Source organism: Alnus glutinosa, chromosome 4, assembly GCF_958979055.1.
Source record: "Alnus glutinosa chromosome 4, dhAlnGlut1.1, whole genome shotgun sequence".
NCBI lineage: Eukaryota > Viridiplantae > Streptophyta > Magnoliopsida > Fagales > Betulaceae > Alnus > Alnus glutinosa.
In genome coordinates, this window is record NC_084889.1 from 32,090,629 (window position 1) to 32,118,400 (window position 27,772).

Consider the following 27,772-nt stretch of genomic DNA (forward strand, 5'->3'; position numbering starts at 1 on the left):
TCGCTATTTGCAACCCAGATCGCTAAATTCGGGTACGAAATGTGAAAAAGCTCGTATAAGGCTCACTTGCCCCAATCAAGAGATGGGTTACCCAAGACTTGTTCGGGTAAATAGACCTTGTAAAAACTCACATTTGCTGTCTAAATTGTTAGCAATTCGTAAAGTGAATCGATTATCGATAAAAGAGAACTATGACAAAGTAATGATTGCATTCTTTTACTAAGAAAACCCATAGTTATAATTACATTTAGAGTCCAAGCGATGTGAACCTTGCTGGCGTTGGTCTCCAATTGTGTTCCAAGCTGCTGCAACTCAGAGTCTCACTGATAATCCGTTGCCCAAGAAAATGGAGGATAGTTCACAGAACACAGTAGTACGAAACTGGATGTTTTTGTGTCCCAGGTACGTAGCAAAAAGACAGTATGAATGAAACTCTCAAGAAAATCTCACCCAAATGAAACTCCAGGGAGATGCATGATCAAAAAAGGATAAGGGTTAAACTGCTGAAGAAAATCTCAATGAACACTCATGACGTCGAATCGCCTAGATGCACTAATGAACTCAAGATTGACTGACATAGAGGACAGGCACCAACCCAGCCATCTTGCCATCCCTCCCAGGGCGTTTCTTCTTCACCTGTAACAAGCGTGGCATTGCATTAGGCACAGACTTGACTACCTTAGCAACATGTTCCAAGAATACTCAACTACGTGTAGATTCTTGCAATCTACACAATGGCCACTAACAAACTTCAAAAATTGGGTTTCTTTCCCTAAATATGATCCCTTAATTCCATATACTTACATAAAACCAGCCGTCCACTTCGTCCTCAATTTCTAAATCTTCTCCCGCCGTCAAGTTTAACTGCAACAAAAACCAGCCAACAGGTTTAACTTTCAGAGAAAACATTAATAAATTAGGAAAATCAAATGGCAAGATAGATGCTCAATCCAATTGACATAAAAAAAGGTAGTGCATGCAGAAATGCTGGAAGGCCAGACCGTCCATCATTTGCCTAGAAATTTTTAGTTAAAAATACAGCTAATCAACAGGAGTCAATTAACCTCGTCATCTCCACCAGCAGTGAAGTCATATAGTGCCGTTCCAACCCTTGGATTTCCAGATGAAACTCGTTCCTCTTCTCGTGACCCAAAACTCTGGGATCCACGCCCAGCTAAGGGATTCTCAAAAGACTCGTATGTGTATGATGAAGGCTCTTCTCTAATCTGATGAAAAAAATAAAAAAGATGAGTTAACAATTTAAAGTCATATCATACAATACAAAACAAGATCAATGTTTTTCTCTTGACAAAGTACAAAACTAGATGAGAAAACGCAATGAGACTAACCGGAGAACCTACACCCTCATAAATTGAAGAAACACCTGTCGAAGGATTGCTAAACCTGCTTGCCGCTGACCTCTCCTGTTATAGATAACTGAGTGGGTCACAGCTCAAATAATCTTTGAAATCAAAAAGAAAATGTATTTGCAGTGACGAATAAAGTTTTGAGACCCAAAAGAGGCTCCTAAACAACGCCAACATGACTTTGGTAATAATCAATTAGAGTTCTAGCTGAAGAGGATAAAAATTGGCTCTGTTAGAATTATAAAAGCTGGGCCTGGCTGCAGCTTTTGGCTAAACGCCACTTTTCATGAAGATATAAGAAGCAGGTAAGCCAGGCCCATCTTAATCCATATCTCATAAGATGAGCATTTTTTCCTCCCCCTGCATTCAGTTGAGGGTCAATCTTTTACACTTAATCTTCTAAAACTTTAATTATTTTTTTTCATTTTCATATTACTTTTGATTTTCCACTTTCAACTCTCTAAAATGTAAAACGAACAGAAGTACTATCCTTACAGTACAAAATAGCTTGGATGTTCATGTTTATATTACTTTTGATATTCCACGTTCACTGAAATAATGCAAAATTAAGGAAGTACTATGCACTATATCAATCCTCAAAGCACGGAACACCTTGATACTAGAAGCTTGACTGATAAAGAATGCGATTAATATGAAAAAGAATAAGATAGAAAGAAAAGAAAAAGATTTACATTAAATCATTGCATTAGTCATACCGAAGTTTGTGCAGCGCCATATGTGGGACGTGAACTGAACAATGAAGGGTAGCTCATTCCACCAAAGTGGGATGATATGGAAGATTCAACTGATCCTGTTGACTCTGGTGAAGAAGTCCCAGATGACCTTGCATCATCTTCCTGTGATCCAAAAAACAGAATAGTTGAATAATTATTCTCTAGGAAATCACTGGAGACACATGCCAAGCTCCAAACGTATTGCATGTTAAGCCCAATTTAAGAAGGATTTTGCAGAACTCGTACCTCTAATTCTGAAGTTTCTAAAAGTGTCTTTGCCCACATATCATCGTAACTAACCGAAGGTCTAGAGATGATGTTCTCCTCATCAACATCAGGAGCATCAGCTCCAATACCGGCAAGAAATTCATTAACCTAACACAAAGGAGAGATGAAATGATCCTTTCACTCAAGATATTGATAAGCAGCCCAATATCAAAGAAAATACTTGCAAATATTTAGCAAATGATGCCAAATAACTCATAAAAATTTAAGGATACTAGAATCCAAATTGCACAAATAAGTTGCTGCTCAGCTGTACCTTCTAATCAAGGATAAATTTGGTATGTACAGATTCTTGAGTCACAAGACTTATTCAGGAAATAAAGTAGGCCATTCTCAAACCTATGTAAGACACAGTTTGCCCATGCCATGATCAAAGACAAATACATCCAACAAAACTCTAAATTTCCTTTCATTAAAATGGTGGGGACTTTATAGATACAAGCCAATCTAATAAATCTACAAACCGTAAAGATGGAGGAAAATGATTTAAATATTTACTGATATTTGGAGACATATGAGCAAAAAGAGCATGATTAATCTAATGAATAAAGACCAATGCTTTTTTGTATAGATTGATGATATCAATCTTAATGTGGCAGAGCCCCATCATAGATTATCAAGGCTGACAACTGATGCTTAGGAATTAGTATTTTCAAGAATACTACAGGGGTGACAACATTTAGTTTTTAATCCATAATTATCAAGAGGAAAATCCATGTCTTTTACCTAAAAAGTAATGGAAATCGAGCGCAAAGGGCCACAAGCTAAGTACATGGGAGTATACATGAGAATCAGTAGAAGGAAAAAGATATGGAATACCTCATAGAGTTCAAATTGCCAATTTAAGTTTAAAAATCAGAAAAAACTAAACTCTTACCCTGTTCATAGCCGGTACATTGCTTCCCAACAAGCCATCATCACCAAGGTTTGTTGCCCAAGCATTTACTAAGTCATCATCAAGTGCATCAGGCTCAGCAGGGGCCGGTTTAGATTCATAGACAAGGTCAGAAATTCCAGTAGCAACAGCAGGATCACTCAAACCAGTCGATGCACTTATATTGTGCCGCGTGCGATAGATGTCAAGAAGTTTTGCACTGTCAAAGATTTCATGAAAGAAGGGGGGGAGGGGGGAGAAGCAAAAATAAAAAAAAAAATGTGAAAAGAAAAGATTGGAAATTATATTAAACATGAAATATAGAAATACCAGCCAGAAAAAAAAAATAGAAATAAAGCAATTTCATTTTTTGTAAGTAATTTAATCTCAATGAAAAAGGGCATATGGGCGCGCAACCATAGTACACAGGATGTATACAAGAGAATCTCTTATTCAGTAGAAAAAGAAGAACAAAGGTTCAAAAAGTTAGAAAAACTACAAAAAAGCAATTTCAGGAAGTGTGTCAAAAACAAGATATACCCCTAAAGCCTAGGTGAATAATAAAAGGGAATTTTATAGAGGAATCACTTTTTTGCACGACTTTTTCACCCTCAAAGCATGCATTCAAAAAGGTTAGCAACACTTAAAAAAATAATAATAATAAGTTAGCAATAATTCATTTTCATGAACAAGTGACAAGGTGGCAACTTTTGTTGCTATGGAACCACCCAGCTTTCTCATTTGGAAAGGAAAACTGTAAGAGTTTTAAATACTATGCAGTTCTCAATTTTTTTTTAAACACTAACTGCAAAATTTGTAAAATTAAGACTTGCAGCAATCAAGAAAAGGAATTGGAAGAAGCTACATATATACAGCTGAGGAAGAGAAGAGAATGATGGCAGAAACCACATATGTGTGGGTATCATCATCATCTATTCTCTAAGCATAGATTTTCTTCATCTTCATTTTCTACTAATATTCTTCTTCTTCTTAAGGACACAGCATAATAGCTCACTCAAATTCTCTGATTAAACTTCTTGTAGAAAGGTAGTCCAGATTTTAAGCAATTCAAAGCTTATCTCTTAAATGTTCTAAAACTAAGGATACAGATCCTATAACCAGGAATCCTTTATTACACATGCAGATGGAGCTCCAACTTCTATTTGAAATCTCCCCTTATATCAGGTTTCACACACATTGCAGTCATAATTATATAACATTTTCTGCTCCAAATATTTCATGACTACAGCACCAAATCAATGGCAAAAAATCAATCTTTTCTCATAGCACTAACCAACAGGTGATAGTGTTTCTTGCCTGAAAGCCTAAGTAACAACTCATGAATTGCACCAAAAAGCATTTAGATTTAATTAATCAAACAATCAAGTTTCGATCATATCCTCAAATGGGAGAACTTCCAAAAAAAATATCTGCAAATCAATGACAAAATGTCACAGTGACATTGCGAATTTAAAAAAATGGACATAATCTATATTTGTGCAGGTGATGGTCCAAGTACACACGATAACTAAGATCCAATTGGATGCTCTCCTGGTACAAGTCCCAAATTCCACTGAGACAGTTCTTAACATGCCTCACTTCTGCACCTTTACTAAGATAAGCACTTCAGACAGTAAAAGGAAAAATTCTAAGGCCATCATTGATCTCTAATTTTTCAACTATGACAGGATTATTATCAGTCCATTCAAGCGCATATGCCGTGAGGATAAATGTTGTACCTTATTGGCCCCAAAGGTAGATACTTTGCTCTTGGCACATAACAAAACAAGGAAACAAGATCTAGCAACCTCTCATGCGTTTCATATAGTTTCTTGAGTTCTTCATCTGTCCATTCTTTCTTAGTATTGTCGTGATTCCGTATTTCCCTGTTTATCCACAAAGGAATTTTAACGCATGTTTGTAAAAGAAAAGAGATTTTAACTTGGTAGCGAAAAGGAAAATTAATTCATCAAGAAAAACAAATATAAAAACATCAGTTCTTACTTGATCAAATCATCTTGTGCTCTGTACATTTCATCAAGAATATTTATCATAGGACTTATTAAAGCTCCTAGGCCGGTGCCACTGGCCCCTTGATCTTCACCATTACTGAGATGCATCTCTGAAAATTGAAACTGCAAACCACCCTGTGCTAAAGTGTGTAAGAATTCATATATCTGTAGCCTAAAAGGTTCACCAGACCTGATTGCCATTGTTGTAAGAGCTTGAGCAGCAATGATACGAATCTGCAAGAGTCCATTTAAACCGGTCCACATAAGAAAAAAGGAAAAGAACAAAAGGAGTAAACATAATCGTCTAGAATAAAAGATATCTTGATAACAACAGTACTGATATAGAACATACAAACTGATCCAATTAGGGCAATTAACCTCTTAAATTGAAGTTTATATAGATTACTTCAATATGGTGCAAGTCATGGTTGTTACCATACAAATTGAACATAAACAGTTGAATTTTCATTTTTAAATATGAGAGAAAAATTAAAAGAAAGACCTAAAGGAAAACTACTCAATTGTCATCCCAAGAGACATGCAGTAAACAATTAACCATTGGATGACCACTCAGGTGAGAATTTATACCTCCCAGCTGCCACTGAAAGCACACCTCTGAAGTCGAGTCAATGCACCAGCTAGAGTAGGGTTACGAGAACTGGCAGCAGCGACCATTTTATCTGCATCTAACATCATTAATGCTGTACCAGGTGGGGTTGCAGATTCCCAAGCATACTCTGAAGCAGCATAATTTGCATTTTCTCCAAGAAACCATACCTGCAATTATATTAGTTCTCAAGCACGTTATATATTTGGATAGCGTCTCATCATAGCTTGAATGTTTTTACTTATGCAGACTTTTTAAATTTATTTTCTGTCCGTTCCTATTAGAGACACTCTTGTATACTTCCTGTGAATTAGGGTTGCGCCCCTCTGCGCTTTATTAATGAATTGACATTACTTATCAACCAAAAAAATAATAATAATAATAATTCTCAAGCATATCAGTTCAGAGATTAACAAAATCAGAACTATAGCTATAGGACTAAAAGAATAAAAAGGTCTAGTGATAAAATAAGATGCTTACTGCTGCTTGTACTAGCCTTTGTAATGCCAGAGCCGACTTTGGATCCGATGCAGAAACACTGTCCACTGATGTAAGCCCCAAGATTGACCCAGGCTGTGGTGGTGGTAGATCAAGAACTATGGTGACTGCCTCCAAAGCTGTGTGTTTTCCATCAGGACCAGCTCCAACAAGGCACGTCTGCAAACAGAGTCATAAAACATATGAACATCGTTTATGGGTACTTTCAAAGCAACTATCATTAACAAAAGACATGAGCCAAGTCAATAGAGAAAGTAAATGTTGCATTAATACAGAAGAGATTTAAATAAAATGACAATTAGGCAAATTAAAAAGGACAAGAAAAAATATGACAGTAAAAGAACCTATCATTCTGTGCTTAAACCCATTTGTGCCTTTTAAACCGTATCCTTCCATAACTAATTCTTCCTACAAACCCTAAAGTGTTCCCCCTAACATACTAAATTCTGAAAGCATATTTTTTCCTCATTCTAAAACCCACCACAAGCACACATAGAAAGATTCCTAAATCTGTCCAACGTCAGATAATTCTTTCAACTATTAAGGGGAGTTGTATCAGTCAGCTCTACCTAAACCCTTAAAGGTGTCCAATTCAGCTCCATGCTTTCTTTCATTTGAATCGACTTAAAACTATCTTTTCCCACGTGGATAACTGCTTCACATAGGCTGACCATTGATCAATTTATTACCAGTAATTGCATATGCATGAACGAGATGAAAGTTTGAATAACCAACTATAGCAACAAGCAAATTTCAGCGGACAGTCTCGAATTGTGTTTGACTGTCCTAAAATTTGAGCTAATTTACTGATTTGAGGTGAAGAAGACACAAGTATACTCATTCAGAGGGATCACATACAATGCTTAATGGGGAAAGGATTTCAAACATCATTCTATAATAAGGAGCTATACACCAAAAAACATAAGCAGAACAAATTATTTATAGAACTGTCCCTTAACATCTTCAATACAGAATTGTCCGTGTGTTATCATTTCAGTATATAAGATTTGGAAAGTGTGAGCACCCAAGGTTTGCTTTTACTTTTGCTTATTTGTCAACCACCACCCCCCCCCCCCCCCCCCCCCCCCTCTCTCCCCAAGAGAGAGAGAGAGAGAGTAGTTTCATTCATGAAGCTTAGGTTACCTTACAATCTACGTGTATTTGTATCAGATATTGCAGCAGTGAAAAGTAAATGCATGATTAAAAAGTTAAAAATTCTCAGGAAAAAGGTTTTTGAACCCTGGAATGACCCTAGGTTGCATCACTCAAATTTTTCATCATCAATTTTTTTTTTTTTTTTTTTTTGGGTAAGAATTAAAATCCATTCGAGACCAAAAAAAGAAAATAAATAAATAAAGGCATAGCTTTTGTACACGGTAATCTTTCTCATCAATTTTTCTCCACATCATTACCCAAAATACTCAAACAAAAGAAAAACATGAATTTATATCATTAAACACATAAAAGCACTAGAAAAATGTACAGACAAAAAATTACAAAGAAAGGGATTAAACTATTTTAGGTGAGGATTGCATGAAAACTTACTTTCCATAGTAGTTGTAAAACATCAGCATCAATCTTCCCAGGAACTTTAGTAGCAAAAATCCTCGCAATTTCAAGAAGAGTGACAGCCATATCTGGAGTTGCCTATCGAGCCAAAAATAAAATCAATGAGGAAAAGAAATAATTGTTATTACATTTGGGAACATGGCAATATTTACAAGCACAACATAACAGGGAGCTAAACATTCTTTGATAGCCATTGATTGTACAACAGAAGAAATCACTCAGACAAGTTTTTCATAATCACCCTCCTGCTATGACTAGCACTTCTCTAGTCTATATCTTTGACTTTGTCACAAGTTTCTACCCTTGACTACATGTGCAACATATGAAAAGTGGGTATGTCTATTGCATGGTCAAACATGTCAGAGACATACTGAGATGATATCCAAAATGTGATTGCTTCATTAGCAAAGCATCTGCTTCAAGGTATTTGAAAAACAAAATAGTGAAATCAACGTCAATTTTAAAGAAACTTCCATGAGAAGTGAACATGAACATTGAAAGACCTGGTCATAACATCCCCTTTTAATAGACCATAAGTAGAAATAGTACTGGATTTCCATGAGAGTGTATATCTAACCAGTTTAACACCAGAGAGAGAGAGAGAGAGAGAGAGAGAGAGAGAGAGAGAGAGAGACTTTTAAGTATCAAAAAGATTTGCAGGGGAGAAGACTTTTAAACCATTCTTTTTATTAAATATGGAAGAAAAAAAATAGTAAGTTCGATTCTTTATGTTAAGAATATTGTGATTATAGAATTGGAAAACTAATTTGTTTAATCTAAGTAAACAGTACTTTGATTTCTTGTAGTTCTCACTTCCATATATAGGGTGCTAAAGAAATAAAAAACAAGAAAAATGAAGTCTACTGACAGGCCCCATGAACATCTATAGTATGCCCCAAAATAAAGGACCAAGAGCACCAAAAGCTCACCAGATTAACATTTCCATCCCCCTATCAACCCCCTTTCAGCCCACCCTATCAATGATAGCCTCACTCTTTCCAGCCAGATAATAAAAAACCAAATTTAAAATTATTAAAAAAATCGACCCAAAGTTGGGGAATTAATCTAAAGACAAAACGAATATTTCACATAGTATGCACTAAAGACTAAGATTCATCTATGAAGTAAAACAATAGCTGGACAACTAGAAAAGTAGCAATTTAAGCAAACAATAAAGTTCAAACTATTTATGTTGAAAACTCGCTCATGATAACTACTTTGAATTCATGTAAGACTGTCAAGGCCACTATAAATCCGTACAACCAGCTTCCACCAGTTACAAGGACTCTTAATTACTCGTAAATGATACTTTATCACTACTCACAATGTAACCTAGATATCTTATTAGTATTAAATCTAGAGACTTTGATTTATGCTTTGTGCTGCCTTACCAAATATTGGTTTAAGGCTCTTGTATTTATAGAGAAGAAGTTACAAAGAACTAGGAGATTACAATGTGATAAGAGAAGAGACTAAGAGTTCTAAACTAAGTGTTACACTTGTGAAGTAAATCTGAACTATAAGTTATCTAGTATTTGAATTTGGACAGCTAATCCTATCACTAGACTAACTAATCTTATCTTTAGACTTATCATTATCTTGAGGGCTAGATATGTCTTTAACACGCCCCGGCAATCTCAACGGTATGGGAAGGACGTTGAGATTGGACCGAAGAAAAGCAAACCGAGCAGATGATAGTGGTTTGGTGAAGATGTCCGCAAGTTGGTCTTTGCTGGAAATGAACTAAATCCGTAGGATCTTTTTAGCAACCATATCCCAAACAAAATGAAAGTCTATTTCGACATGCTTGGTGAGAGCATGGAAAACTGGATTGGAGGTTAAGTATGTTGCTCCAATATTGTCACACCATAGTGTTGGTGATTGTGTGAGTTTCAATCCAAGTTCGGAGCAGAGAGATAGCATCTAAAAGAGTTCAGCTGCAGTGTTGGCAAGGGATTTGTATTCGGCCTATGTGCTTGACCTTGCCACACTGTGTTGTTTTCTACAACTCCATGAGATGAGATTTTTTCCAAGGAAAATACAGTAGCTGCCAGTGGAGCGACGATCATCTTGGTCTCCGGCCCAGTCAACGTCGGAGTAGGCTTGGATAGAAGCAGAGTCTGTACAATAAAACTAAAGTCCAAAGTGAACTGTTTGCTTGAGATAGCGTAGAAGTCTTTTCACGGCCTGCCAATGAAGATCAGTGGGGTTGTGCATGAATTGAGCTAGCTTGTTGACACAAAATGAAATGTCCGGTCTTGTGATGCATAGGTACTGCAATGCACCTACTATGCTGCGGAAGAGAGTAGGATCAGAAAATAAGTCACTTTCATGGGCTGACAAGTGTGTAGAGGATGCCATAGGACAATTGATCGGTTTGGCTTTTGTCATTTTGTCCAGCTGAGAATATCAAGGTTATATTTATGCTGAGACAGCAAGAAGCCACCGGAATTGGGAAGAATTTCAATGCCTATAAAATAATTGAGGAGGCCAAGGTCTTTCACAGCAAACTCTTGTTTTAATGTGGACAAGAGATCACTGACTGCAGAGGAGCTGGATGAAGTGATCAAGATGTCATCTACATAGATTAACACTAGGATAGTGCATGTGGCTGATTTGTAGAGAAAGAGAGAGGTGTCCGATTGTGAGGCCTTGAACCCAAGTGTCAATAGCTTGCCACTAAGTCTGGAAAACCATGTCCTTGGTGCTTGTTTTAGGCCACAGAGGACCTTCTGTAGTTGACAGAGATGATTGGGATACTAAGGGTGAGCAAAACCAGGGGGCTGAGACATGTAAACCACCTCTGAAATGTCGCCGTGCAGAAATGCATTTTGTATATCAATCTGATGGATAGGCCACCCATTGGAAAGAGCAAGAGATAGAACAATACGTACCGTAGTAGGTTTGATCACTGGACTATAGGTTTCACCATAATCTATTCCAAGTTGTTGGTGAAAACCCTTGGCAACTAGTCGTGCCTTGTACCGATCGATTGATCCATCAGCTTTCTTTTTCAGCCGGAAAACCCATTTGCAGCCAATGACGTTTGTAGCTGAGTTAGGTGGAACAAGTGTCCAAATTCGGTTCTATGGTAGGGCATCGAACTCTGTGTTCATGGCAACTCTCCAATGTTTATCCTTTATTGCTGAAAAGTGACAAGTAGGCTCAGTGATAAGGGAGGAGGACTCAGCAAAGAGGGCTCTCGGAATTGGATACCAAACTCTGCCATCTGTGAATTCTCGAGGTTTTGAGATGCTATTTTTTGCACGAGTGACCATAGGGTGAACTGATTCTAAAGGAGCTGAAGGTGGAGATGAGACTTTAGGAATAATAGGAACAAAGGAAGATTCGGCAGATGTGACTGATTCGGATTGAGGGGACTACAAAGGAGTGGACAGGGAAGGAGGAGCAGAAGGTAAAGAGGTAGTGCTTGGTTGTGGAACCGAGGGAGCCAATGGATATGAAAGAAGAGGCAGGGAGAATGGCTGCCTGTAATTTGGAGATGAAGTTTCGCTTGAGTGTAGAAGTATTAGGAAAGGTAGATTCGGTGAAGACAACATTTCAGGAAATATATAGACGATTTGTAGGTAAGTGAAGACATTTGTAGCCTTTGTGCAGAGTGCTATATCCTAAGAACAAACAAGGAATAGATCGGTGTTGGAATTTGTTGGTATTATAGGGCCGAAGATTAGGCCAACAGAGGCAACCAAAGGTTTTTAAAATTATGAGTAATCAAGACTGCATTTGAAGAGAACTTCAAATGGGGATTGATTTTGAAGAATTGGGGTAGGCATGCGATTGATGAGGTAGCATGCAGTGGAGAATGCATCATCCCAAAAGGGTAAGGGTAAATGAGCATGAGAGAGTAGTGCAAGACCGGTTTCGACAATGTGTCGATGTTTCCGTTCAATTGCACCATTTTATTGGTGTGTATGAGGGCATGACACACGATGGAGAATGCCGAGCTGCTGGAGGAGTTTATTGACAGGGCGATATTCACCACCCTAGTCGGATTGAATTGCTTTTATGTTAGTGGTAAAGAAACGTTCCACATAAGATTTGAAGGTTAAGAAAACTGAAGAAACATCACTTTTTAGGGAAATAGGATAAAGCCAGGTGTATTTGCTATAAGCATCAAGAAAAGATACATGGTATTTAGCACCAGACCTAGAGCTAACTGGGGCTGGGCCCCATACATCAGTATAGATTAAATCAAGTGGACACGAGGCAATTCCAGCAGAAGACGAAAAGGGAAGTTGCTTGCTCTTGGCACCGAGACATGCAGTGCAGACAGGAGACTCTGTAGGAGTAGAAACTGGAAGCTTAAAACAAGATAGGACACGACGAACAATCTTTAAGGTTGGATGGCCTAGTTGTGAGTGCCACTGAAAAGTAGAGGCGCGCTCACCCACCATGGCAGAGTGAGGATGCTTATTTGCAGAAGGGAAAAAGTGGTAAAGCCCATGTTTATTCAGCCCGTGGAGGAGTTTCCCCGTGCGGCGGTCCTTCAAGAGAAAATAGGAAGGATGAAATTCAAAGAAGGTGTTAGTATCTTTTGTGAATTTATGAACAGAGATGAGATTTTTTGAAATGAAAGGGACATGCAGAGTACCTAGGAGGTCAAATTGAGAAGTAGGAGTGAATAGACGAGTGGTACCAATATGATCAATTGAGAGCCCCTTACCGTTACCAATGCGAATTTTATCTGAGCCAATGTAGTCTTCAGCCTTGATGTTGAGGTTGGCCAAGTCAGAAGTCAGATGATGAGTGGCTCCCGAGTCAGGGTACCAATTCTGATCTGAACTGCTGGAGGGTGCCGAGAGATAGGCTTGTGCTTGAGGAGGCTGTTCACGAGCGTAAGCCTCAATGAAGCGATTGTAGCAGTCTAGCGCTACATGACCATAGCGGTTGCACACTTGACATAAAGGTAAATTGGAGTGGGAATTGCTGGATGGAAAACCACGGCCAGAGGATCCTCGACCCCTTCCTCGAAAGGGTCTGGATGTACCAAAGGAGAAGCTACGGCCAGAGTTGTGACCATGAGAACTACGCATGCCTTGGGATGGATGGTTAGGAGAGTAGCCTCGGGCGGCAACGTTAGCACCAGCAACCGAGAGATCAAGAGAAGCTTGATGTTGTTCTAACCGCATCTCATAAGAGAGAAGATGGCCATAAATCTCATCCACAAAAAGAGGTTCAGCTCTGGTTGTAACAGAGGTGACGAAAGGATCAAAATCAGATCTGAGGCCTGCCAGGAGAAAAGACACAATTTCAAAGCCATTGAGAGGCTGTCCAACGACAGCAAGGGCATCACATAGTGTCTGGAAGGTGATAATAATCGGCGATAGAGGAGGAACCCTTCTTGAGAGTCGCCAGTTGATAGTGCACCTGCATTGTGCGTGCCTTTGTCTGAGAAGTGAAGAGGGTCTCCAATGTAGTCCACGCGTTGCGGGAAGTGGCACAGCGGGTGACATGAGTCAGCACTTTTCAGAAAGCGCTAAGTTGATAGCCCCGAGCAGCAGTTGATCTTGCATGCTCTATTGGAGGAAAGCCGGATTTGGAGACGTGGTTGATACACCATCTTTGATGGTCGTCACAGTGGGAGATGGGCAGGGGATTGAACCATCAACGTATTCATAGATGTTGCCGCCTTTGAGGTGCGGAACAATTTGAGGGAGCCAGACTGGATAATTGGTGCTAGTAAGTTTGGTAGGGTTGAAATTGGTGAAGGTAACCAACAAAGGTGTTTGATAGTGAGTGGAGATCATAACAGGAGGAACAGGGGTCTCGGGTGGTGGTGCGGTGGAGGTAGACATGAGCGGAAGGAAGAAAAATTGAGAGAAAAAAAAAAAAGACGTGAATCACGGTTGTGGCTCTGATACCATATTAAATCTAGAGACTTTGATTTATGCTTTGTGCTGCCTTACCAAATATTGGTTTAAGGCTCTTGTATTTATAGAGAAGAAGTTACAAAGAACTAGGAGATTACAATGTAATAAGAGAAGACACTAAGAGTTCTAATCTAAGTGTTACACTTGTGAAGTAAATCTGAACTATAAGTTATCTAGTATTTGAATTTGAACAGCTAATCTTATCACTAGACTAACTAATCTTATCTTTAGACTTATCATTATCTTGAGGGCTAGATATGTCTTTAACAATTAGTAAAAGAGAAATGTTACGGTTTATTATAAAAAGCAGCAGGAAAAAGATGGTGAAGTTAAATATTATCAAAGAAAATGCATTACAAGAATGGCTTCAAAAGGAATATTTCATACCTTAAGACAGTAAATATGACTTATGTCCATTACATACCTTAAAACGAGCATGCAGGGTAAGTAAGATATCATTCAATAGTGTTGCTGGCCAAGCTGGATCGGAGAGCTCTGATGCAATAATTGACTCTAGTTCGCCAAATGAATCATGTGGACTTTGCATCCAGATCAGAGCCTTGATTACCATGGCTCGAATATATACACATTCGCATGCTACAGTTGTACGCACTACTTCCATCAATGAAGCTAATAAGCCTGCAATTGTATCCTTGCCACCTGTTCCATTAGATACAGAAGAGGTTCTTCGGGTACCTATGAGAGAGAGAGAGAGAGGAATGCAGTCAGATAATGATCCACCATATACCCTAATCAAGCCCGCAAAAAAAAAAAAAAATCATTCTAACATAATTATTAAAAAATGAGATGAAGAATACAGGTCATACTTTATAATCCAGAACACTTCATCACCAAAAATTAGTTTAACTAACATACACTTGTTGGAGCTACAAGATTGCACCATCTAGAAGAGCTGAGAATGAGATATTATTGAAGAAATGATCCTCCAATCAAAGATATGTATCCTACTCAACCTGATCTTGATATTGAAAGCTCAATCAGAACCATATATCTGACTATTTAACAGTGCATGCGTGGATAGCAGAAAGAATTCTTCAAACTATGAAAGTTTAGCTTATTTATCAATAACAAATTTATGCCAGATATAATATCTGGAGTGTTCCAATCCATTGCTGCAGCCAATTTTAACATAATTATCCATAGTGAAGAAAGTGCCAAACTAAACATAACTCTCAACTAAAGCTAACATAAACTAAGTGAATACTAAAGATAACAAAACCTAAGTGCATACTAAATAATACATAAACTTGCTAACCTAAAAAAAATGTCATGGAGGCAAAGGAAAATCCTAATCTTGCCAAATTACTACATTTGCCTATAAATCAGCCTTCCCTCTTCCCTTGTAGTATCATCTTCCCCACCTCCATGACATGTTTATCTGCAACACTGGTATATCAGTTACTGACATCAAATTCCTCCGAGTCAAATGGAATTAAACTTCAGTATTAACATCAATTACTATGGAGTACAAACTAAGTGATCCATACAAAACTGACCCAAAAGCATTTCCAGTAATACAACCTTCACAAACCAAAACAATTTAGTACCACTTGAAATGAGAACATCACAGTTTGATAATCAGGTGCCATAAAGATGTTATATAAATAATAGCTAATACAAGCATAGACCAGAAAGCAAAAAAAAAAAATTATAAATAAGAATACCTTCAGGGTGGGGGTTTTCATTAGTCTCTGAATCATGCGAGTCTACAGTCTCAGCAAATGTATTAACATGAACTCCTTCATCAATATCCTGTAAGCCAAAAGCAAAAGCAGCAGCCCTACTTCTCCCCATCTCCTGCACAACTCTTGCTGCTGCATGAAGCACTGGCCTAGAGAAACTACGGAAAGAAGTCTCCAACCTGAATCACAGCAGAAATTAAAAAACAAGTGAACTTCAAAATTATGAAACCCATGCATATTAAAGACAGCCACTGACAAACTAATCCCCAGATTTGAGAGAGAGAGAGAGAGAGAGAGAGAGAGAGAGAGATGTTTCTACCTTCTCATTACAAGTTTAATAAGGGGTTGTGGACGCCTTGTCTTTTGAGTTTTATCTTTGGTCGCTTCCTTTGATGCCACAGATGGTGCTTCTGGCAACTTAAGAATCTCCCTGGTTAAACGGTACCACCCAGCAGCACGTTCTTCAGTCCTACATTATGCAAACGTAAGGAAGACCATATCCCAGCAAAAGTGAGACAAAAACTGCTTGACATGCTGTGATCGCCCTTTCAAAGACGAAAATATCACAACAGAGAAGTGCAGGTAGAAAAATATTTTAAGATAACAAAACAAACCTCTCTGTGTTATCATGCTTTCCCAATACACATAAGATTGCCTCAAAACAAACTCTCTCAGTAGGATCTAGAAGAAGTTGATATAGCACTGAGTTGAACTGAGCTCTAATATCCGGCCTCTCTATATACAAAATTTTCAAGAAACCAACCATTTCAAACATTTGAGGGACAGAAATACTAGTTGTGTGATATAAAAATTTCAATTATTTACCATCTAATGCTCGAGCTCTCGATATTGTATGGCACAATCTGGCTAGCGAAACTCTAGCAAGAACATCATGCAAATGGAGAACATCCTGCAAAGCACCTGTTCATATGACACCCAAACATGGTAAGGTTACACAATAAGCGTCAACCCAGAAAATAAAAATAAAAATATAATACCCAAAACTTCCCATCTAGAAGAAGTAAGTAAACCCATATAGAGAAAAATACACATGCTTGGCAGAGCGATAGAACCAAAACAGAGATTTCACATTCACATAGTGTACTTAAGAGTCATAATCCTTTCATTTGAAAAGTCATCATGTCACACATCTTAGAATAGACCTTTACTTCTTATATGTAGAGCAGAAGAAGTAATTCTTGAAAGCATTGCATCAACCTCAGAAACTTCAAAGAGCAAAAGTGTACCACTACAATAAAGGAGGCTTTGGTGAAAAAGATTTTTTTTTAATGTAAGAAGTATTATTTGAATGACAAGAGGATGTATGCAGGGTGTACAGAAAAGAGTCCTAAAAATTACAATTAATGATTCAAAAGATTAATAACGTCTTTAAAAGAAGAGACGGATGCTGCCATATGCAGCCATCCAATCATACAATGATCTCAAAAAAATGGATTTCACCTAATTCGAACAAAGCTCAACAGCATTGAAGATCTGATTATTCTCTTCCCTCCACAAAGTCCATATTATGGGGCACTGATCAAAAAGATGGCAGCAACATCAAGCAAAAATGATGCATTATGCTATAAAATCTCGTCAAAGAAATTGATTCTCATTTAATATTATATTCGGATCCCTTTCTGTTAATGGAAAACATATTTGATCGATGTGCCATAACTATACAGAACTGACACAGAATGCAGAAACCAAGGGCTAGACAATCATGAATGTTTCTGATTAGCAACCATGCAACTCAAGAAATCCGATAAAACAATGGAAGAAATATACACAGACCTCAAACTAGGAAGAGAACCTTTTAATTTGTAACTACATTTTCTCTTGATTTGGATTATATGGAATCAAAACCCAGAAACTTCATTAAAAAAAAAAATATATATATATATATATATATATGCAAGTATTCAATAATGAAACTTGAAACAACAAAAACTATCTAAAATAATGGTAACAAAAGGAGGAAGCTAAGAAACGATGCAGATTAGGAAGAATACCTCCAGGCTGTGCAAGCTTTCCTGCAGAAAGATCATAGCAGGACAGTGTAAGAATACATTACAACAACCAAACTTTAGTTCCAATGTTACATCATCCAAACAAATATGTTTTCATGACAGCCAATGCCATGGGAATGTGGTTGAGTTTAAGAGTTAACTAATGTAACCTAAGGCCATCGCAACTGCATAAGGATCTCTTGTAGCTAACTCAGAGAGGATTTCCAATGCATGCCTCACAGCAACAGGATCAGCAAATGAAACCCTGTAACCATATGAAACTCCCTTGTTATTGACAACAGAAAACAAAACAAACGAGGAATGGTTAAACATACCACAACTACATTGAAGTTGATTAAAACCTAAAAGCAGTGCGAGAAGCATAATAAGATATTCAAACATAGGCTTGCAACTTGAACAAACAACAGAGGATTGATAAACCAGAGTTTTTAAGCAAAAGCTAATGATCCATAGAGACTTACAGCAACCTATGTCCTCATATACGCACACAAAGCATGAAAGGTACAATCAAAAAAAAACACAATGCATTTAGCAAACTGAAAAATTCAGAATGTCTAAACCTAGATTTAGAGACCAAGAGAAGATTACAAATATTATCAAATTTATGGCACAATTCACAACTCAAATTCAATCATATAAATGGATATTGTCTTTATGAAGTGATAAAGTTTCTTAATCCCTTGCTTTGAATGAGAAAAAAGTCCTGGACTGAGAAGGCTTCATCATCAAAAGGTTATTGAGCCGCAATCATTAACTTCAGTCATGAATGAATTGACAGATATTTCAAAATTCTATTGGTGGATCATGATGAGGTGAATATAACAAATCTCCACATATTTGCTGAGCCTGAAAGTGAAACTAAAAGCAAGAGCCATGTATTCTCATATGATCAAATTTCCAACACTCTGCAGACTGTAGAAATGAAAACTGAGTGGGAGCAGGAGGAAGCAAGAGCCTTACACAAACTTACATTTTTTTTATTTTTTCCCAAGGGGGCAAGGGACGCAAAGAAATGGAGGATAACTGGGACAAATCAAACAAGCATCATATGAATTTTATCTTTTCTAATAAGTGATGAAACGTTTTTTGGCAAGTAGTGAAAAAAAATTATTGAAACAAAAACGAATACTATGAATTTCACCTTTATTTGTAGTTTTCAATAATTATTACTATTTACAAAAGAGAACACGAAAAGTAGGTGCAACTCTGAAGCAGCAAAAGAAAGGAGAAACCATAACATAAATCAAATCCTAGAGTTTAGAGTATCAACAAAATCCATAAAGGAGCTGCTGTTCAGCATTAAAAACCATGAAAGACGCTTCATGTACCCCAGCATAAACTTGCAACAGGAAACTCCACACCTTGAAAATAATATGTGAAAAACCAAAGAAAAAAGTTCCTAAGCTATTGGACAATGTATCAGAAGATTGTCCGCCATTATCCCATCACTGTTTGCACATATAACCCTTACAAACAATCGTAAGATTTACCAAAAATTCTGCTTCCATCTCTCTACGATAGCAACAGATTTCAACTCTTCAAACTTGGTTGAACCCCAAACCAAATTCTTCTTCTGACCTTTGAAAAAACCCTAAAAACCTAATTTTAGACTTTAGCTGCCAAATCACCCATAAAATAAGACACTAAAAACCTTTAAACTTGCTGCTACCCAAAAACTCCAGCAACCCCAATTCTCAGCATCCTGAGACTTTCTAGGCACCATACTTTACTCTTTCAACCCATAAACAATTCCCATAACCTATCACTTACACACTTTAAAACCTTCAGTCAACCCACCACAAGCATCTCCAATAACCATCCAACACCACAAGATCCATTCCCTAACAGGTATGCACCTCAGCACTACAGCTCAGCTTGCCAAGGGGTAGTTTGGGTGGATTATATTCTAGCTTTGGAACTTACTGCGGAAAAAAGAATGGGCATAATGAAAGCTATGTGCAATATAATATGTGCATACATGACCTTTTTTTTTTTTCCTGCCATGGGGTGGCCGAACTACCCCACCCCAGATCGGCCAAGAAGCCACCCCTCTTCTTTTTTTTCTTTTTTTAAATTTTTTTATTAAAAAAAAAATTATTATTTTAATATTTTTAATTAATGTTTAAAGATTTTTATTTTTTATTTTTTTGTATATAATGTCACATGTCAACCTCAGAGGTTGAAACGTGGCAGACCCTTAATATTTGGACAAAAAATGTAACAGAATTATCAAAGTGGTTTTTATTCCTAAACTCAAGTACCACCTATGAAACAATTGAAAACTTAAGTACTAAATTTAAAAAAGCTGAAAACTCAGGTACCAATAAGGTATTTAATCCTAAAATTTATGGAAAAATGATGAAAGAAATTCAAATTTCCGTTTCAAGAAGAAGATCAAGAAAACAACTTGATAAGTGTAAATTAAGTAAAATTTTCAACATTTGATTGTCATATATGTTACATGTCACCAGCACAATGAAACTAATAAAAAGGATGCTCCTATGCAACAACTCTATGCCATCAAAAATTGAAGGCCCAGAATGAAGAACTTACCCCTGTACAGCACGATGCAGAAATGCCGGATTTCCAGGATCCAGAGGAAGTCTTCTCAAAGCACTTAGTGCAGCATATTGCAAATTACTCCGAATGACAAACTAATAATTGAAAAAGAAAAAATGCTTAAAAGTTGTACAACCAGTGATCCAAACTCAAAAACTAAGCAGATAGAGCATTTCATATAAAACAATTATGGCAAAGAAATGGAAAGCATAAGTTGCCTATGAAAATGTTTGCCTATCAACTCAAAAAGAGGAGCAGACCTAAGCTAGTAAAGCTACCAAGATTCTGTAACAGAAAACCAAATCAAAAGTCTGCTTTCCACACGTAAAGCAAAGTTCTATATGTAGAAGTCAGACTCCTTTTGGTACTTATTGCAATGTTGAATTAACATACTAACATTTTAGTAGTAATCCATTTTCGGTGGTCATAATTTTCACAGGGAAAATGAACAGACAAAGTGCATGTCATAATTGGTGTTACCAATCTCAAGATACTATAATTATCCTTTTTTGCTGGCAAGATATAATAATTAGTCTGGTATTTAGCAATTCCCAAGAAACACGCAACATAATGACATAAAGCAAATGGAGGAATTTAAGATGAATTATAATTACCTCCTTATCGGCGCCTTTAGTTCCAAACATGCCTTTCTTACGTTTTTGTGGGCCATCAGCGACCTGAAAATCAATTTCTGAACATTAAAGACAAGAAGATTAAAGTATTATTTTCTTCTGACTAGGACGATGAAATAAACAAAAAACAAATAAATAAAGGAAAAAAAAATGCATTTCAACACTCTCCATTCAGCTACATAGTGATTTCCCATTACAAAGTGTCACAGGACTTTCATTTTCTGATCTTATAAGATGCCACATTTTTTCAAGCTAGTCCTAATTCAGCATTCAAGAGTCTACCTAACTAGAGCCTACCACTACCCTAATTGTGACATTAAACAAAGAACCCCAGTATTTATGGAAAAGCTCAACAGGTGTTGGTGCTCAAAGTGTTTCAACTATTTTACAACTTCTGATTACATCAGCATACCTAAGTTGTTCACCATATATTTTATCAAACTATGCCTTCCATTAAATGAAAATCCACATCTCCTTGATCCTGTGAAATCATACTTCCCCAAATAGATATCAAACTTGTGTTCTAGGAAGGCAAAGAGTGTGAATATATACCCATGCAGACTCCACCTGATTGGTATTAAACCTTAACTTCCCAATTCAAAAGCTTCTGACATTCATGAATAACAAAGTCACAGTCTTTCAATCATGAGTTACCATTTACCTTTCACACTCATCAAACATCCCTATGTTGCCTCAATCAAGAAGACAAACCACACAACACATCCCTCCAAGAATCATACGCATTGTTAGAGTGGACACGATAAACATGGTCCCGCCTTTATAAATATATTAGTCTCTAGTAACTAAAACGAATAAGAAAGAAGCATTCTCCAGGTAAATATTGTTGGAAGAAATAAGAAGAGTAGGACAAACCTCATGAAGTATGCCAAATACAATTTCGTACAATCTGGACAAAATATCAGAGTTATTTGAAGGAGCATATGTAAGAGCCTTCAAAGCTTGCAATCTCCGTGCATGAACTTCAAAATTGATAGATGAAAAAGTCAACTCATTATCTATAACCACTTCAAATAGGAGTCAATATCCAATCCTAAAGTTAACAACCAATTAAGGACATTTTAAAAAGAAAATGTAATCATTTTCCTCCCTTTCAGGCAATGGCTTCTATCTTGAACCATAACTTAGAACCAAACCTATATTACCATTCACACAAATCAACTGCCAAACAAACAAAGGAAATTCTTGAGAAGACTTTCAGATTCTGAACAAGTAAATGATCCACACAGCCGATGATCATTCAAAAACAAGACCGCCAATTCCAATCTATCTGCCTGGTGCCTAAGCTTACAAATAAAATGAAGTAAATTTAAAATATGAACGATATCAGTCAATATCCATTATATAATTGCACCTTGTATGTATAATTCCTAAACAGACCAAGTTTAAATCAACACTCAACACTCAAAGATTACTCCATTATATTATTCTGTTGTTAATAAAGAGAGATATCTAACTAAGCACAGACAAAAAGATTACAATAAATTAATTTGTCCATAGAATGTGCCTCAAAACAAAGAGATTATGTGGTAGTTTCTCTCTAATAAAAACTATGCAGGTAACTAGTACTCAAACAATTGGATAAACAATCATAAGAGCTAGATGAAATAATTAGAGAACCTAGAAGCTGAAAATAAGATAGGTTAAAAGTAAGAAACCACTTTACATTCAACATCAGCATTTGAGGCCCCTTCTGTAAGTTGTTCTACTATTCGTGGTACAACATCAGCTCTAGTCACCCCTCCAACAGCATCAATGTCAGCTAGAGCATCCCAATTTGGTGTAGGAATCCCACCGCCTGTGCTTAAACCTTGCGCTCCAGTATCTGATAAAATTCTGGCCAAGTAATAATACACATACCGTAGAACACTCCTATCTTCACACTGCTGATTGAGCTGCCAGAAAAAAGAGAGAATACATATATCATCTAGACAGTAACTAAGATTGCTCCGTTCCATGAAAAGGTGAAGACATGAATGGCAGATGTTAAAGCTGTCAATAGCGTAAACTCAATAAGAAATTATGCATTCAGCATGGCATCATACACAATTTTTCCACATCCCAAATCAAGAAGCACCAGCGATTTCCTATGTGCTATCCAAACATAAGGGCATTAGAATGACAGGTGGAACTGATATCCCTCTTCCTTGTTAACTGTGAACCCTTCTTTCATTTATTTTGTTTGCCACTCCTAGAAATTTTAATTATATCTTCAAATTCTGAATAAACACTAAGGGTCACTCATGCACACATAAGTACAGGAGAACCCCGTACCCACTTCCTCCAAGCTGTCATCCCGCAAAAGAAAAAAAAAAGTGACGACATTAGAAAAAGGTAAGCAGCTCGTAAAATCCATAACAATCTTTTTTTGATAAGTAATAAAATCCATAACAATCAATAAAATGAAAGCAGAGAGAGAGAGAGAGAGAGAGAGAGAGAGAGAGGCAGATATGCTGGATGCTTCATCCAGCACACCAGAAGCACTAAATGCACCAGATTAAGCACAATAGGAAAGCTATCTAAACAACAAATCTCCTACGCCCTATAAACCTTTTCTTTCCAGCTGGCCAACAGCGCTCAACCACCATTCTGAGCATAACATAGGAGATCCAATACCTAGTGCAGTCAAGGGAACAAGTTCCTAGCAATGAAGCAGAGCAGCAAACAATGATCAACCATGTCCCAATTGCACTTGCAAAAACAACACCAATCAACCAAAATATGTTTCCTCCTCATAAGCTCCACCATGAGGAACATATTCAAAGAAGCTATCTAGAAAAAAGAAAATCACCTTAGGAGGCATGCTAACTAACTCAAAGCTTTCAACAGAAACACAACCTCCTCGACATGCAGTAATAAGATTTAACACAAACTTCTCACTCCTAAATAATCTCAAATATGGAAATATGCTTTGGAGAGAGATGCTCTTTGGAGAAAGGTGGTGGATGTCAAATGTGGATGTCAAATATGGAAGTATGAGGGGTGGTTGGTGCTCTAAGGAGGTTGGGGGTTCTTTTGGGTTTGGCATTTGGAAAAGTATTAGGAGGGGATGGGATGCTTTTGCAGCTCATGTGAGATATGAGATCGGGAATGATTCGAAAGTTCTGTTTTGGCATGATGTGTGATGTGGGGAGATTCCTTTGAAGAATCTTTTTCCAGAATTGTTCCTCATTGCTAGAAGTAAGGATGCTTGGGTGGAGGAAAATATGCAAAAACAAAATGGCACAATCCTGTGGAATATTATGTTTTCTCGCCCAGTTCATGATTGGGAGGTCGAAGCGGTTAGTAGATTTTTTGGGATGTTGTACACTCTCAAAGTTAGAAGCGAGGGAGAGGATAAATTGTGTTGGATGCCAGCACGAAAGAAATCATTTGAGGTAAAGTCTTACTATAAGGTTTTATCTAGTCCTATTCAATCTTCATTTCCATGAAAAAGTATTTGGAAAGTTAATGTTCCCCCGAGAGTGGCGTTCTTTGTGTGGACGGCAACTTTAGGGAAAATTTTAACTTTTGATAATTTACAAAAGAGAAACATTATCGTGATGGAGTGGTGCTTTATGTGTAAGACTTCTGGGGAATCCATTGACCATTTGTTTCTGCATTGTATGGTGGCTACAGAATTGTGGAGGACGATTCTGCAATTGTTTGGGGTGGAGTAGGTAATGCCGGGGTCGGTGAAAGATATGTTGGGGAGTTGGAGGGGACAAAAGGGTAATCGGACTTTGATACCGATTTGGCGCATGACTCCTTTGTGTTTGATGTGGTGTGTATGGAGGGAACGAAATGCACGCTGTTTTGAAGATTGTGAGACTAGTTTGATGAACTTGAAGAGAATGATGCTACAAACGTTGTTTATGTGGAGGGAAAAATTTCAGTTTATGCATGAATGTTCTTATTTTGAATTTATAGATAGGTGTTCTCTTTTTCTTTGAATTAGGGGCTTCTTGTACGTTCTGTGTACTATGGGTTGCACCCCTTTGCGCCTTTTCAATATACTTTACTTATAAAAAAAAAAAAATCTCAAACTAAGACACAGAATGCATCTGAGGTTAGCTTCAACATTAAAAGTCAATAAGTTGGAACCTGTTGAAGGTCTCATTTATAAGGAGGGAGTGGGACAGTTTTGCTAAACATGTGAGATATGAGGTAGGAGATGGATCTAGTGTGCTGTTTTGGCATGATGTTTGGTGTGGGGAGCAACCGTTAAAGGTCTCATCTCCGAAATTATTCATTATTGCTTGTGGTAAGGAAACGTGTGTGGCAAATAATATGCAGCTCCAGAATGGAAACATTCATTGGAATATTATATTTACTAGACCAGTGCATGATTGGGAGGTGGAAGTGGTTTCTGGGTTCTTTGAGTTTTTGTATTCTCAAAGAGTAAGACATAGAGGTGAGGATACAATTTGCTGGATTCCATCTAAAAGGAAAACATTTGAAGTTAAATCGTATTATCAAGTATTATCTAATAATGTAATGTCAAATTTCCCTTGGAAAAGTATTTGGAAAGTTAAGTGTGTTTGGTAAACATTTGGGTTGTCAATTTTTTTTTTTTTTAATATAAATAAGTTATTGATGTGATATAAAGTAGAAAGAAGTTTTGAATTTTTTGTAAGAAAAAATAAAAAATGTTGTTAAAAAGTAATTGATGTGATAATAAAAAGTGGGAAAAAAAATTGTTTAAAATTGATTAATGTGATATAAAAAGTAGAATGTTTTGAAGTTGACTCTTTCGAAATAAAAATAAAGTGGTTTGCCAAACATGGCCTAAGGCACCCTTGAGAGTGGCATTCTTTGTTTGGACAGCATTAGAGAAAAACTTAACTTTGGATAATTTACGAAAAATGAATGTTATTGTGATGAAGTGGTATTGTATGTGTAATAAGTGAGGGGAGTCTATTGATCATTTATTCATTCATTGTGAGATTGCAACAGAATTGTGGAGTGCAGTTATTCAGTTGTTTGGTGTTGATTGGATTATACCTCGAAGGGTGAGTGATTTATTGGGAAGTTGGAAAGGACAATTGTGAAATCGTCATGCTTTGCAAATTTGGAGGTTGGCTCTTTTTTGTTTAATGTAGTGTCTTTGACGAGAGCGAAACGCGGGGAGTTTTGAAGATCGTGAGAGTGGATTGCTAGAGATAAAGAAGATGATGCTACAATCCCTATATACAAGGAAAGTGGCCTGGAATAGGGTACATGTCTCTAATTTTTCTGAGTTTTTGGAGTTATATTCTTCTTTTTTTATAATTTAAAAGTTCTCTTATATACTTCATGTGTACTAAAGTTGCGCTCCTCTACGCTTTGAATAAATATATATTACTTATAAAAAATAATTGGATCCTATTGAAGTTGATGGCCCAAGTGACTACATATATCCTGAGGTACAATAGAATAAAAGAGGATGACTTCATCTCATGCCCATTTTTTCTTCCAAGTTTCACCTCATCCCCATTTAGTCACTAGCACCCGGAGCTATCACACTAAAACAATCAGCAAACCAAATGTTCTAAAAAACAAAATGTAATGTCAAACTTAAGGTATTAGTAAACTTCATTCTATAAATGCCATATAAAGATCCCAGCACTGCATCAAGAGATAGTCAGGTTCCTCGACCATCTAATACCCAGAAAGTTCAAACTTACACCAAAACACATAAAACAGTAGTTCATTGAACACCATATGTTTCAACATGGTATTCATCAAAAAAAATATATACATGTTTCAACATGGCTGTATCACGTAACAGCAAAGAAACTTCTATTGACCTATGCTTCGCTACAAATAAAAAATAATAAAAAAATAAAATAAAAAATAATAATAATCCTAAAATGAGGAGAAAACAAGAAGAAGAAGACTCATACCATGAGAAGAGATGGTGCCAACGAAGGGTCAACGGAATTGTACACAGCAAGTTTGGGAAACACATGATGCACCAACTGCTTCTGAGAGCTTTTCTATATACACATTTATCACAATAAAGAAAGAGAACAACAAAAAATTAGGGAATTGCCAATCAAAACAAAGAACAGCTTAGGAGAATTATTAGAAAGAGGACGATCTTTACTTGATCAGACGTTGCAGCCAGTTCATGAATACTCCTCGCCAGTTGCGAATACGAAACGGGCTGTAAAGAGAAGCAAATTGCATTAAGCACCAATTCAATCCAACCAAACCGTTAATTTTTTTTTACAAATAAATATGGAATCCGTGATCCTGTCTCATCTCAATTATCTTAATCTTTTCCAACATTGCGACTTTCCCACACTTTCTCAGCTACCAAACCGACCTTTTTCTTCTGCTTCTGGGGGATGATGTTGGCGCGGACGGGATTTAGAGCGGCCTTGGCAGCGGAAACGGTGTCGCTGTGGATCTGCATGAGCGAGGACCTCTTGGACCTCTTCTCCCCAGCCGGCTTCCCCAGCGCCGTCGACTGAACCGCCGCTGAAGGAGCCATCGACGCAGCTGCCGGAGCGCCGGACGACGCCGGAGCCGGAGCCGGAGCCGGGTCCGCCGTTATCAGATCCATCAGCGTCGTCCCCGACGAGTCCTGCCACACACAAATCAAAATCAAATGTGTTCGAAAATAAAATTAAAAAAATAATAATAATAAAGAAATGCGAAATGAGAACAAGGATCTAATAAGGGAAGCAATTACCGCCATAATGGTTTTCTCTGTGAGGGCTTGTGATTGGAGAACGAGAGAACTGAATCAGTTGTATGTCTGTGGTTCAACAGTCAAGCTGACAGGAAAGGAACAACCATTCGCTTGCTGTTAACGACATTTTTTAAATACTTCTTTGGTAATTCCATGTTTCCATGCTTATTAAGATGTATCCATTGGGGAAGAAAAAAGTTGGCTCCTTTTTTTCTTCTTTCTTTTTTTATTATTTACGATAATTTCCTCCAAACTCCGGGTGTATAAAAATTTATTATATATCCTTTAATTCGTGAAAATTTCTTTGTAATATTATAAATCACATTTTTATTTGA

The 27,772-nt window shown here is 37.2% G+C and overlaps 1 protein-coding gene across 1 annotated transcript; it reads right to left on the reverse strand.

The window, feature by feature from the left end:
• Positions 1-145: 145 nt before the first annotated feature.
• On the reverse strand, positions 146-27,594 carry LOC133865810 (uncharacterized). Its single transcript, XM_062302291.1, has 27 exons — positions 27,438-27,594; positions 27,069-27,329; positions 26,847-26,906; positions 26,644-26,736; positions 22,446-22,674; positions 21,635-21,741; positions 20,744-20,806; positions 20,124-20,224; positions 17,720-17,814; positions 17,553-17,573; positions 16,366-16,461; positions 16,155-16,275; positions 15,860-16,009; positions 15,523-15,719; positions 14,262-14,533; positions 7,923-8,024; positions 6,360-6,536; positions 5,861-6,049; positions 5,265-5,506; positions 5,000-5,146; positions 3,264-3,480; positions 2,348-2,476; positions 2,084-2,224; positions 1,350-1,424; positions 1,065-1,226; positions 805-864; positions 146-636 (listed from the first exon to the last, which is right to left on the reverse strand). The coding sequence occupies exons 1-27, from the start codon at positions 27,441-27,443 to the stop codon at positions 562-564; spliced, it is 3,588 nt and encodes a 1,195-aa protein (XP_062158275.1). The 5' UTR covers positions 27,444-27,594; the 3' UTR covers positions 146-561.
• Positions 27,595-27,772: the final 178 nt, after the last annotated feature.